The 14,519-nt window shown below is 41.2% G+C and overlaps 1 protein-coding gene across 1 annotated transcript in view; it reads left to right on the forward strand.

Moving 5' to 3' along the window:
• Window positions 1-13,890, forward strand: part of LOC110164368 (SID1 transmembrane family member 2-like) — a 37,013-nt gene extending 23,123 nt beyond the window's left edge. The window contains exons 19-23 of the mRNA XM_020929404.2: window positions 137-186; window positions 3,119-3,224; window positions 6,421-6,531; window positions 11,077-11,190; window positions 12,596-13,890. Of these exons, the coding sequence (XP_020785063.2) occupies window positions 137-186; window positions 3,119-3,224; window positions 6,421-6,531; window positions 11,077-11,190; window positions 12,596-12,658 (444 nt within the window). The 3' untranslated portion in view covers window positions 12,659-13,890. The remainder of the gene's footprint in view (window positions 1-136; window positions 187-3,118; window positions 3,225-6,420; window positions 6,532-11,076; window positions 11,191-12,595) is intronic.
• The last annotated feature ends 629 nt before the right edge of the window (window positions 13,891-14,519 follow it).

The raw sequence follows: 14,519 nt of genomic DNA on the forward strand, positions 1-14,519 counted from the left end.
AGTGCCCACCACATTGGCATAATACACCTCTGATCTTAAAAACAAGCAGGTGACGGACCCCCAACCAAAATGTTACATAGTGCACCTTTAACAATAATCATATATTGCTTTTAATGAAATGGATTCCTTATCCTAGGATCCACTGGCTTTAGGTCTCCTTGTGTTTGGGATCATCAACATAATTGTGTAAGTACATTTCTTTTTATAATCCTCATTTTTAAGGCAAGACAAGTTTATTCGTTTAACTCAATTTATACACTAAGTAGTGGAAAGTGTTTTACACAATAAGAAATGCATTCAAATCACAGAGCTGCTTTAATCACAGGATTAAACCAGGACTACACCAGGACTACACCAGGACTAAACCAGGACTACACCAGGACTACACCAAGACTAAACCAGGACTACACCAGGACTACACCAGGACTAAACCAGGACTACACCAGGACTAAACCAGACTAAACCAGACTACCAGACTACACCAGACTAACACAGGACTACCAGGACTACACCAAGACTAAACCAGGACTACACCAGGACTACACCAAGACTAAACCAGGACTACACCAAGACTAAACCAGACTACACCAAGACTAAACCAGGACTACACCAGACTACACCAAGACTAAACCAGGACTACACCAAGACTACACCAAGACTAAGACTAACCAGACTACACCAAGACTAAAAGACTACACCAAGACTAAACCAGACTACACCAAGACTACTAAACCAGGACTACACCAAGACTAAACCAGGACTACACCAAGACTACACCAAGACTAAATCAGGACTACACCAAGACTACACCAAGACTAAACCAGGACTACACCAAGACTAAACCAGGACTACACCAAGACTACACCAAGACTAAACCAGGACTACACCAAGACTACACCAAGACTAAACCAGGACTACACCAAGACTAAATCAGGACTACACCAAGACTAAACCAGGACTACACCAAGACTAAACCAAGACTACACAAGACTACACCAAGACTAAACCAGGACTACACCAAGACTACACCAAGACTAAACCAGGACTACACCAAGACTAAACCAGGACTACACCAAGACTAAACAGACTACACCAAGACTACACCAAGACTAAACCAGGACTACACCAAGACTAAACCAGGACTACACCAAGACTAAACCAAGACTAAACCAGGACTACACCAAGACTAAACCAGGACTACACCAAGACTAAACCAGGACTACACCAAGACTAAACCAGGACTACACCAAGACTACACCAAGACTAAACCGGGACTACACCAAGACTAAATCAGGACTACACCAGGACTACACCAAGACTAAACCAGGACTACACAGAGACTAAACCGGGACTACATCAAGACTAACCAGGACTACACCAGACTACTAAACCAGGACTACACCAGGACTACACCAGGACTACTAACCAGGACTACACCAAGACTAAACCAGGACTACACCAAGACTAAACCAGGACTACACCAAGACTAAACCAGGACTACACCAGACTAAACCAGGACTACACCAAGACTAAACCAGGACTACACCAAGACTAAACCAGGACTACACCAGGACTACACCAAGACTAAACCAGGACTACACCAGGACTAAACCAGGACTACACCAAGACTAAACCAGGACTACACCAAGACTAAACCAGGACTACACCAGGACTAAACCAGACTACACCAGGACTACACCAAGACTAAAACCAGGACTACACCAGACTAAACCAGACTACACCAAGACTAAACCAGGACTACACCAAGACTAAACCAGGACTACACAGACTAAACCGGGACTAAACCGGACTACCGGACTACACCGAGACTAAACCGGGACTACACCGAGACTAAACCGGGACTACCAAGACTAAACCGGGACTACACCAAGACTAAACCGGGACTACACCAGACTAACCAAGACTAAACCAGGACTACACCAAGACTAAATCAGGACTACACCAAGACTAAACCAGGACTACACCAAGACTAAACCAGGACTACACCAGGACTACACCGAGACTAAACCGGGACTACACCGAGACTAAACCGGGACTACACCGAGACTAAACCGGGACTACACCGAGACTAAACCGGGACTACACCAAGACTAAATCAGGACTACACCAAGACTAAATCAGGACTACACCAAGACTAAACCAGGACTACACCAAGACTAAATCAGGACTACACCAAGACTAAATCAGGACTACACCAAGACTAAACCAGGACTACACCAAGACTAAATCAGGACTACACCAGACTAAACCAGACTACACCAAGACTAAATCAGGACTACACCAAGACTAAACCAGACTACACCAGGACTACACCAAGACTAAACCAGGACTACACCAAGACTACACCAAGACTAAACCAGGACTACACCAAGACTAAATCAGGACTACACCAAGAGTAAACCAAGACTAAACCGGGACTACACCGAGACTAAACCGGGACTACACCAAGACTAAACCAGGACTACACCAAGACTAAACCAGGACTACATCAAGACTAAACCAGGACTACATCAAGACTAAACCAAGAATACATCAAAACTACACCAAGACCATTCCAAGACTTTATCAAGACTACACCAAGATTAATTCAAGACTACATCAAGGCTACATCAAAACTACACTAAGACTACACTAAGACTATACCAAGACTACATCAAGACTACACCAAGACTAAATTAAGACTACACCAAGACTACACCAAGATTACATCAAAACTACATCAAGACTGAATAAAGACTACACCTGGACTACACCAAGACTAAACCAAGCCTAAGCCAGAACCAAACCAAGACCAAACCAACATCAAACAAAGACTAAAGCAGGACCGAACCAGAACCAAATCAAGACTAAACAAAGACTAATCCAGGACTAAAAAGGTGAAGTTACATGTCAGATCTATGGAGAGGCGACACCGCTCACAGTCAGAATGTGTCTAATGTTTAATGTGTGCTATTTAATGTCACACTATGGAACATTAAAGACAAAGCAGTTACATAGAAACAAGCAGGTGATGGACTCCCAACCAACAAGTTACACAGTGCAGCTTTAAGTCATGAGACAAACTAAACGTGTATTGTTTTTCTGACTGTTCTCACAGAGCTGTGACTGGAGCCATTGTGAGACCAACTGATTTTAGCTCATACGTTTTGTTCATCGCCATCTGTAACCTGCTCATATATCTCCTGTTTTACATCTTCCTGAAGGTAACGGACATTTTGAATGCTATCATCTATGGCAGGGGGCTTCAATTCAAATTTTGGTGATACTTTAATTTAGGGACCACATGTTAATCGCTAACTAGGTTGTAACTGGTATGTACTGGTTTCATACTATGCCTCAGTTAAGGGGCATGGTCTGGGGGCTGTTCTATTTTTTTATTCCTCTTCCCCCATATGCTCATGTTATGCTGCATTGTTTTCTCGCTTTGCAACCTGTTTGTCTTGTACATGTGAAGAAACTGACAAATAAAGGTATACTCATACTATTCAATATAAAACCAAAAATAAGAAAACAAAAAAAGCAAATGTTTTCTTCATTATTTGTCTCCAAGACCGGGACCAGAGCAGGACTGAGACTGAGACCAGCAGTCCGAGCGGTTCCGTGTCATCGTCTGTGCGCTGGTTCCGTGCGGGGAAAGCGAGAATGCACTGTGGACGACAGGTCTGGACGGGCTGCTCCGTCCTCCACACTCAAGAACCGTGGCTGGTTCCGAGGTGGTCCAAAAAAATCGAAAACTGAAAAAACATCTGTTTTTTTTATTTTGGTTTTGGAGACCAATAATGAAGAAAACTAGTTTTTTCGTTTTTTTTTTTTTTTTGGTTTTATATTGAAAAACAAATGAACGAATAATACACAGATTTCATTAGTTGGTATTTATCAAACACTTATTTATTAGTACACTAGTACTAAAACAAAAATGTCTAGTAGTAGTAGTAGTAGTAGTAGTTTTTTCTGTCATTTTGCAGCAGTACAAAACAAAACATAGACCACAACACCATGGATCATGACCAAAAGGGTTTAGGCAGAAGTAAAAAGTACTTTTAACGCCAAACCCTATGAAACAATGACAGAATTCTAAGAAAGAAAACAGCATATGAACAGCAAGTTTGCATTTACAATGTCACTTACTGTATATATAAGAGACAAAATATTAAAACAATCAAAACTGAATGTTATTACATCTTATAAACATGTTTAGTGGCAAAAAGAGGAGAGGAGAGCATGTTTTTATTAGAGAGAGTGGAGAGGAAGGCTGATGTTGAGACATGACAGAGTCAGGAGGAGCAGACTTAGAGAAATGATCAAAATAAATGCAGATTTGATGGCGATGTTTATGTCTAATAGCCTCTGAGTAGCATATCATAAACCACATGCTCCTTGTGAGACAGTGATTGGAGTCTAAATCATTAAGCCAGAACAATGAAGTCATACATATACACAGTATTTATCCATGGCTGGTTCACTGGTGACCTATTAAATGTATATGTATTTATTTACTATAAGTCATTTTTAACTCAGTGTTATATTTTGTGTTTTATGGTAACAAATAATGTTAATTTAAAGAGGTTATCAAAATCAGAGAGAATAAATAAACCAAGAATAAACCAAGATAAAACCAAGAGCAGACCAAGACCAAAGTAAGACCAAACTAAGACCAAACCAAGACTAAACCTGGACCAAACCATGACTAAACCAAGACCAGACCAATATCAAACCAAGAACAGATCAAGGCCAAACTAAGACCAAACCAAGACTAAACCTGGACCAAACCATGACTAAACCAAGACCAGACCAATATCAAACCAAGACTGAACCTTGACCAAACCAGGACTGACCCAGGGCCAAACCAGGACCAAACCAAAACCAAACCAACATCAAACCAGGACCAAACCAAGACTAAACCAACATCAAACCAAGACTAAACCAACATCAAATCAAGACTAAACCTGGACCAAATCAGGACCAAACCAAACCATGACTAAACCAAGACCAGACCAAGACCAAACCAACATCAAACCAGGACCAAACCAAGACCAAACCAACATCAAACCAGGACCAAACCAAGACCAAACCAACATCAAACCAAGACTAAACCAACATCAAACCAAGACTAAACCTGGACCAAATCAGGACCAAACCAAACCATGACTAAACCAAGACCAGACCAAGACCGAACCAACATCAAACCAAGCTTAAAGCAGGACTGAACCAGGACCAAACCAAGATCAAACCAAGACTAAAGCAGGACCGAACAAAGACTGAACCAAGACTAAACAAAGACTAAACCAGGACAAAGAGAATCGCAAATCAGGAGTCCATAATCAAAAATTGAATAGTGACTTAAGTGAACCATCCCATCCCCAAGTTACTATAATCCTGTTGTAACAATTCACCTGTTCTCGACAAGGGAAGAGCTACAACGCAAAATGAAGGACGCGGGAGGATCCATTCATGTCAGCGGGGTGAAACAAAGACACGCAAAAAAATAAAGTGCTTTTGGCCTATCCGGCTTTTATTGGCTTTGCCAGACACACACGAGAATGGCACATTAACAAACACCCTTAACCACCACCCCGCGCTCGAGCGCACCCAATCCCCAAAACCCAAACCCAAAACCCAAATCCCCAAATCACAGTGTACAACAAAATGCAGTCCGTTAGAAGTCCGCCACCCTTCACCAGAACCGTCCCGAGTGACTTTCCCCAAAGAGTTCCCAAAGTTCCCCACCCCCCGCTGCGCGGCAGCGTGACGCGAGTCAGTAAAGTTTGCGGCGTTACTCACGCCACCCGCGCTCCAGTTCCTGACGCACAGCCCAGCAGCTCCCGTGGCGAAATGAGATTCCCGCACGATTGGAAAAGGCAATAATCCACAAGACAGGCAGCGATAATATTCCGATAGCGTGTTTCCACGGCACAGACAGCTCCTGGCAGGCGTCCAAGTTGGTGTGTGACGTCACACCTTTTGCACGTGTCCGCGCGCGCGTCCCTCCCCCTTAAATCCCCGTGCGTCCGCAGAGGGCGCAACAAACAGTCTGATATGGCCTAAATAATAATGCCACATACATATAAAGGACCAGACACAACAGATACTGTTAACAAATAAGCATTTCACCCAACTGAATGAACAGATAGGTGAGGACCTAAGTGGTCTTTACACTGTAAAAGAAAATAGTTAGAGGTTTAATACTGCAATGAGTTTAGACAAAAATGCATTAAAAATACTTTATAAATACTAACAATGATGTAATTAAACACTTATTATGCATTTTACTATAAGTTAGTTATTAGTAGGTGGTCCCTAAACTGAAGTGTTACCAAAATTTTCCTGAGGGCCAGAACATTTCCACATTGCAAAACTTGAGTCCACAAAACACCAGTTGAATTGTTTGTGTATTTTCAGTGGTGGAATAAAGAGAGGTTCACCCGGCTGGCCATCTTCTGTATCGTCTTCGCTGGGATCGTTTGGGGGTTCGCGCTGCACTTTTTCCGCCAGCATCGCAGCTCCTGGCAGGTCAGTTTGTCACCCACAAAGCAAAACAACATTTTATTTGAAAAAGACATACTATGCTGTTTTTTTTTTTAGGTTTAGTATTAAAAGGTGCATTGCGTATCTTTTCTGGTGGAAGATCTGTCAAATGCTTTTCTGCACTGAGATATTATTACTTTGTCAGGGATGTTTCACAGTGTGGCATTAAACCTTTCTATCTTCACTGAGACCAAACCAGACCAAGTTACAGGTCAAATCTGTGGGCAGGTTTTCCTAAGTGTTTTTGAGAAGTAAAACTATCTGTAATTGAAATAAAGTTAGTTATATTCCAGGCAGAAATTACATATCCATAGAAACAAGCAGGGGATGGCAGACCCTCCTCCAGAAAAGTTACACAATGCACCTTTAAAGAACACATATTATGCAAATTTGTACTTTTTGAGCTTTTAATAAATGCTATATTCTTGTATATACTGTTAGCAAAAACATACCCGGAATTGTATTTTGCTTAATTCACGCTTGCTTTATTAATCCTTTATTTAATCCAAAGTCGTCTTCTCTGAGCCTCAAAAAATTTTCTCTTTGCATTTTGCCAGTTTAGTTACGTCACAGGTAAAACATATATTAACTCTTGCGATTTTTAAACCCATAAACCATCAAAGGACTCATTCTGCAGTAAAATTGTGTTCAGAACAAAGGCATGGCTCTGGTCGTATAGCAGTCACACGGGATAAGAACTTCAGATGTTTATTTGCCGTTGTTCATTCCCTGACAGCAGCGGGAGCTCCAGTGCTTAAATGCCTCACTGGAAACAGAGTGTTGTTTCCAAATACAGACAATATTTTATGTGAAATGCTCATCTCATGGTGACCAAAAGTTTAATGTTTAAAAGAGAATTAGAGCCAAGAAGGGGTAGGATCTGGGGGAAGTGTCTGGGGTGAGGGAGGTCAGAGAGTCCCTGATTAGACTGCTGCCTCCACGACCCAGCTCTGGATAAGCTGAAGATGGATGGCTAAATGGAGAATGAAAACGCTGATACGCTGATGTAGGTCTATGCGCTGCAAAGTAATTCATCGCCAAAACACTAAGAGACTAGAACAGGGGTCTGCAACCCCAAATGCTCAAAGAGCCATATTGGCCCAAAAAAACAAAAACCAGACCTGCCTGGAGCCGCACAAAATGAAAAGCCTTATATAAGCCTAATATGAAGGCAACATAGGCTGTCAGTGTATTAGCTTTATAAGCCGACTATTCAAATGACTAAGTAGGCTACAAATACAAAATGAGCATTCATGATACACAAACCCCTTTTGCAACCCTCTTATACTCGGTGCGCCGTCTATAGCCACTGAAATCAGGTGGTTAGTGTTTATTCCTTTGTCATTTAGGCCCCGTTTACACTTACACGGGTATTTTTAAAAACGAAGACATTTCGAGTTTGTAGACCTACACATCGTTTACACATTAATTCGCCTCTGAAAACGAATCTTTCTAAAAACTCCAGCTAGAGTGGAGATTTTGGAAAACTCCAGTTTCACGTTTGCGTGTAAACTGAGATAAACGGAGTTTTAGGAGCTGACGCGCTGAAAGTGCGACCGAAGTTTACCTGTTGCTTTGACGACGATGATGGAAGCATTCAGAGCAGCAGTCGCATTTCTTCTGATCGTGCATAGGAGCACTCCTAAAACAAACCCAGAGCAGAAGCTCTGAACTCAGGCAGCAGCGCTAAACACATGGGAGCAGTCAGCGTGCAGCTCCTCAATACTGGGCTGTGGGTCCAGTGTTGATTGTCCGGAGGTTTCGTCCTCCATGTTCTGGTTCCAGACGGGGACGAGCAAGACCAGCGTGCAAAGGACTGGGTCCGAGTGCTTCAGTACCATCATCTGTGCGCTGGTTCCGTGTGGGAAAAGCGAGAATGCACTGTGGACCACAGGTCCGGGCGGTCTGCTCCGGTCCTCCGCGCTCGACTGCGGCTGGTTCCGAGGTGGTGCAAAGCATCCGGACAGAAGCGTGAATCCTGTTTGGTTCGTTATATGTTGTTCTGAGCGTCCGTCTGCGCACGTTTTTTTTTTGTTTTTTTTCGGGGAAAGCGCTTCTCAGGTGGAGGCACCGGACACCAACCCCCGCTTCAGCTCATCTGTTTGTTCTACTGAAACATTTTTCATGTGTTTGCATTTGCACACAGCTGATGGATCAGATCCATGACCAGAGATGAACGAGGGTTTTACCCCTAAAGAAACCAGATTAAAACAACAACCAAAAATATCATTCCTTTTCCATTTTCACTCTTTTTGAAAAAGCTCCAGGGAGCTACTAGGGGAGTGCTAAAGAGCCGCATGCGGCTCCGGAGCCGCGGGTTGCCGACCCCTGGACTAGAATATATGTTCATTCATATAAACCAGGGGTGCTCACACTTTTTCAGCATGTGAGCTACTTACAAAATGACCAAGTCATAAAGATCTACCTAATACAAAGCCAAGCAAACTGCACTGAAACACTCTGTGCCCCTTTTTTGGACCCTCCCCCACAGTTTGAGAACCCCTTCTTTAAGAGAACTTCCTCTGGCACTTTACACAAAACTGTGAAAAAAGTGAAGGAAGTAGGTAAGATTTTTAAACCTGTTTTTTAAAGTTCCAAACTGGAGTTGCATTCTTTTCTGGTTTTGCAGTGATATTTACCAGCCTCTGCACGTTTACCAAACCAAACGCACATCGTGACAAACACAGATGCATTTGTGCACTTTTGTTAGACAAACTTCAGCCAAATGTGGCAGTAGGTCTGTTCTGTAGATCCGCTCTATGCTGTAGACCTGCTTTGTGCCAACACTGGAACACAAATTTAGACTGGTTTTTGCTTCACGTTTGGTCTTGCTCTTCTAATCAGCCGCACTGTGGGAGGGGCTTGTGTTCGCTGTACGCAGGGCGAGGGGCGGCGTGCTGACGTGAGGCAGATGGACAGGTAGGATGTTTAGGAAGTTGAACCTGCCCTGTAATGCACGCTGGTACACGAGGGCACACGCTGTTGCAGACGAGCCGTGCATAGGGAGCGTCTGTATTTGTGATGCGCCGTAGAGTCTCCGCGGGTTTCAAATGAGCGCACAGGCTGCACTGAGACGCCTTGTGTGGATAGGGGAGGCTTGTGGACACAGAAACGACCTGTCTGGACGCAGATTGTTTCTGATACAGTGTGTTACGGCCCCAGGTCTGCAGTTCCTTGAGTTTTGTGTGTTTTAATTTCGTTATTGTTCCCCTGGAATCCTGCTGTAGGAGCCCCAGTCCCTGATTGGTGGATTACTTCTACACCTGACCAATCCTGCCTCACCTCCTGCCTCCTCCCCCTTATTTAAGGAGATCTGTAGTTTAGTTCTGTTTTGTGCCTTTTTTAATTTGAACACTCGATTCTGTTTGTGGATTTATGTTAGGGTGACCAAATGTCCGTTTTTCCCCAGACATGTCCATTTTCCATGTCCTGTTCTGGCCGTCCGGGTTTTTTATTTTTATAAAGTGACGTAAATGTCTGGGTTTTCATGATCTTTCATTGGGCCATTAAACTGAGCGTCTCTTGTGTCTCTCTGCACTCAGAAGGAGCGAGCAGACACAAACAGTCAGTCAGCCTGCAACATGCTGAAGCACAAATGCATATTTAACGATGAGTTGTACAAGAAATTCCCCGCTTTCCGTCCCGGTCAAGACAAGCGTGAGGCCATGTGCACAGTGTACAAAGCAGCACATATGTTTCGATGTCCTCAAAGCACCAGGACACTGAAAAATATTAAAAAGCTTTGCCAGGTGAGAGTAGCTCAATGTCGATGAAGAGGCCCCACCCCCAGCCCCTGTACGTGTCCTGGTTTTGACAAACGCAAATATGGTCACACTAGTTTATGTGGTTTAATCTGGGGAACTTGTGTTTTAGTTTTGTGTGTGTTCCTTAGTTTTACCACTTGTTTTGTGTAAGCCTGCGTGACCCGTTTTGTAGCACTAAACCGTTGTCTGTTGTTTTGTTTCTTAGTATGTTTTGTATAGTTTAATCTGTTTTGTTGATTTACCTTTACATTCCTGTTAATTAAACATTACTTCATTTATTCCATTTTTCCATCTTGTTTTATTTTTGTTACTTCCCTTACCCCAAGCGAGCTGGGTCGTAACATGGTGACATAGCCTTAGGTTGAAAAGTTTACTTAATGTTTGGAAATCATGATATCACGCTAGGGAATTCTATCTAACTGTTCCCAAGAAATCTCCTTATATTTATTCAATTTTACATTAAGTTTTTCCCAGAAATTAATATTTGATGGATAAAAATGCAAGAAAATTTCAACAAAATAAATGCGCTAAGTTTAAAAGTATGAGAAAAATGTGTCTTGTGTGTAAATTGTGCCAAACTTTTGGGTAGAATTGGTGTTATGTCTCTAAAATAGAACTCTACGTCCTGAAATTGGACATATTTTTAAACTTTTCTTTGCAAATGACTTCTAAAACTATAATTTACAGGTTTTGTTCTACCAAATGAAGTAAAAAATGGAGAATCATCAGAACCTGTCATATAATACATTTCTTTTTTCCCGTTCAGAAAACTGCAGCAGAGTCTCGGGAACACAACAGTGACTGCATGGTGTTGTCTTTCTTTGACACTCATGACGTCTGGCACTTCCTGTCCGCCATCGCCCTGTTTGGATCTTTTCTGGTATGAAGTTTCAAAACACTCTCTGTGGAGGTACATAGGTTTAATGACATATTGTGGAACATTACCGATAGATAGAGACATGCACATCCAACACAAATTGTGACTTCATGCTGGGTCCAAAGACTAAAATGGTACAAAAAAAAGAAACAACATGGAACATTAACGGCAAAGCGATAACATCTCCATGGAGACAAGAAGGTGGCCGACCCTCTTGGAGTTACAGTATATATGTGGAGCCCTGTTTTCTACTTTTTTGTGTACTACTAAAAAGTTTTAGTACTGAAAGACACCTTTACTTCAAACTCCACCACATTACATTACAGAACTGAACTTTTAGCACATTTAATTTGAGTTAACATGCTAACTTTGAACTAACAAAATATGATACACAAAAAAGGCTTAAAATTTTATCATTGTCATTTTTTTTGTTTTGTCATTTAAAATCTGCAAAATTCTTTACCAAGATCATTACATTTGACATACCAAATTTTTCGGACTATAAGTCGCTCCGGAGTATAAGTTGCACCAGCCAAAAAATGAAGAGGAAAAAAAAAAAAAAAAGTCACACTGGACTGTAAGTCGCACTTTTTGGAGAAATGTAATTTATAAAATCAGAGACCAGCACCAGGCATTTCATCATGAAAGACAAGTTATAGTAAAAACAACAGAATAGAGAACAACAGACTGAACAGGGTTAATATGTTAATGTAACATATTAACAGTTATTCAGATAACTATAGCATAAACAACAGAACATAAGTTTACCAAAGTTTCCATCTCACTCCAAATCACTAAACCCACTGAATTCTTCATCCTCTGTGTCACTTCTGTGCAACCTCCGGAGGTTAACCGTAGATCCATGAGGTAAACGGAGCGCTGCTTCCTCTTCTGTGTTGCTGTCATCAGACTCAGCATCAGTTCCAGTTAGAATTATTCCAGCCTTTCTGAGTCTCGACAGGATGGTTTCATTGTCATTGGAGTCCACGCTTTGTCCATCCATCCAATGACTTCCAGGAAAGTTGCACCGCGGACCCGCCCCGTTACCATGAAGCTGTCTTCTCCATCCCCTCTTTCCTCCGGTCCCTCACAAGATTCTCGCTCTCTCCAAACTTACCATTTTGGGCTAAATATTTCACTAACTTGCAACAGGACAGTGGCTTTTTCTGCAGGAGACATGTGCAGTAAAGAGTGAAGTGACAGTGGCACAGGAGTAAAAGAAGCAGCAGATACAGACACACAAGCCTAGAGCCTCTCGCTGCTGTCAGAGTGAAAATTTAAATTAAGTCGCACCGGAGTATAAGTCACAGGAAACACCCAAACCATGGAAAAAAATGCTACTTATAGTCCGAAAAATACTGTATATATGTTATGTAATATAAATACTTTCTTCTGTCTTCTCTCGTAGGTCCTGCTGACCATTGACGACGGCCTTGACTCTGTCCGAAGAAAAGATATCAGGATTTTCTGAAGTGACCTCATTTGAAACAGTTTGCAGTGGTCCTAAGTTATTCCTCACTTACCTTATGCATTCTGAGCATCCTAATTATTCACCAACAACAACTATCATGCTAACTGCTTGCTTCTGGATGATCTGATATTAAAAGCAGACTTATTTTGACATATATCTGTACTGAGTCAAGACACATTTTGCTCAAATACATCAGGTACAGGCTCTTTAAACAATGCTGTGAACTATTTGCCTGATCACTGCCATCTTGTTTTTTAAAGGTCCCATATTATGCAAAATTGACTTTAAGCTTTAAGCCATGTTATAATGTTGTTACCTCCTTAAAAACATATCTGGAGTTGTGTTTTGTTTCATTCACACGTTTGAATAACCCTTTAGCAAGCTCAAAATGCTCTGTTCCAGCTTGTGATGTCATCAAGTGGTAGTTTTCAAGTTTACAGCTATTTTTACCTTTTGTTCAGCAGAGATAGACAATTCCAAGTGTGAAATTATCCAAATTTTTCTAGTGAAGAGAAGTTGTATGGACATACCACATGACATCACAAGGTGGAGTATTTTCGCTTTGAGAAAAGAACTAAGAGCCTAAATATGGAGGGTTTGTATGTTAAACATATGTGAATGAAACAAAACACAAGTCCAGGTCTGTTTGTGATGAGGAAACAACATTAGAACATAGATCTGAAAATAGCATCATATGAGCCTTTTAAATATTTACTCAACGCCTTAACTCATTGTTTCCCAAAGACTGGGTTGTGACCCTCAGGTGGGTCGCAAGAGATTTTTTTGGGGTTGCCTCATAAGTGTGTAGCACTCTCCTCCTGCACCCCGGACTGGAACACGCTACAAAAACGTAGACAAGCCCATCTATCCCATCCATCTATGTTAAGACATGTTGTGTATCATTTCTAATCTTTTTGTAATTATTTTATTGACTATTTTGCTCCAATAATGCTGATTCAACTGAATGTTTAAAAGAAAAAAAAAGGAAAGGATTTATGAATGATGTCGATTGACTAGGGTCGCAAAGGTTTGTGACTTTAAAAATATGGGTCCCCAGAAAAAAAAGGTTTGGGAAACACTGCCTTAACTTGATCAACAGCTAACCTGACTTAAATGACACCAGCTCTATTATAGGAAACTCGCGCATTTTTTCATCACACATGAATTCATATTCTTATTGCAAATTTGCTGTAATCACTGAGTAGTTACTGAATAAATGTCTCTTTTTCAGACTTGTGAGTTTGTAAATTGTTTCTTCGTGAAAGGATTAGCTTCAAAATAATATAAACCTACTTAAAGGTGAACTATGAATATAACCTGATTTAAGAGGATTAAAGTGTGTACGACAGGTTCTGAGGATTCTCTCATTTTTCCTTAATTAGGTGGGATATCTTTTGTAAATATAGATTATAGTTTTACATGAATCAGTAAGTATTTGCCAAGAAAAGTTGATAAATATGCTGAAAATTGCAGGAAGGTGAGAGTTCTATATGGTCCTTTGGTTGACTGACTGGCCTGTTTAACATAATTTTGAATTAGAAAATAAACATATTTTATAATTTTGCCTCATGCATGGACTAAAGCTGCATTGCTTTTAGTTTGGAGGTGTTTTTTATGACATTTTTTGTAAGACAGCCTCACTTTTTCATTGTTTAATCATAACATAAACTCTTAACAGTTTTACCAGATTGCCAGAACAGTGATATTTACTGCTTTTTATAAAGAAATACAATTCATATTATGCAGAATTGAGTTAAGCATTTTGGCCAGGACCTCCACAATATTTTCTGTTTCTCATGTGGCCCCATGGAAAAAAGAACTGACCGTTATTATGATTTTATTTGTCAAATAATAATTTCTG

This window comes from Boleophthalmus pectinirostris, unplaced genomic scaffold (genome assembly GCF_026225935.1).
Source record: "Boleophthalmus pectinirostris isolate CB_2022bp ecotype Guang Dong unplaced genomic scaffold, ASM2622593v1 HiC_scaffold_5, whole genome shotgun sequence".
NCBI classification, from domain to species: Eukaryota; Metazoa; Chordata; class Actinopteri; order Gobiiformes; family Gobiidae; genus Boleophthalmus; species Boleophthalmus pectinirostris.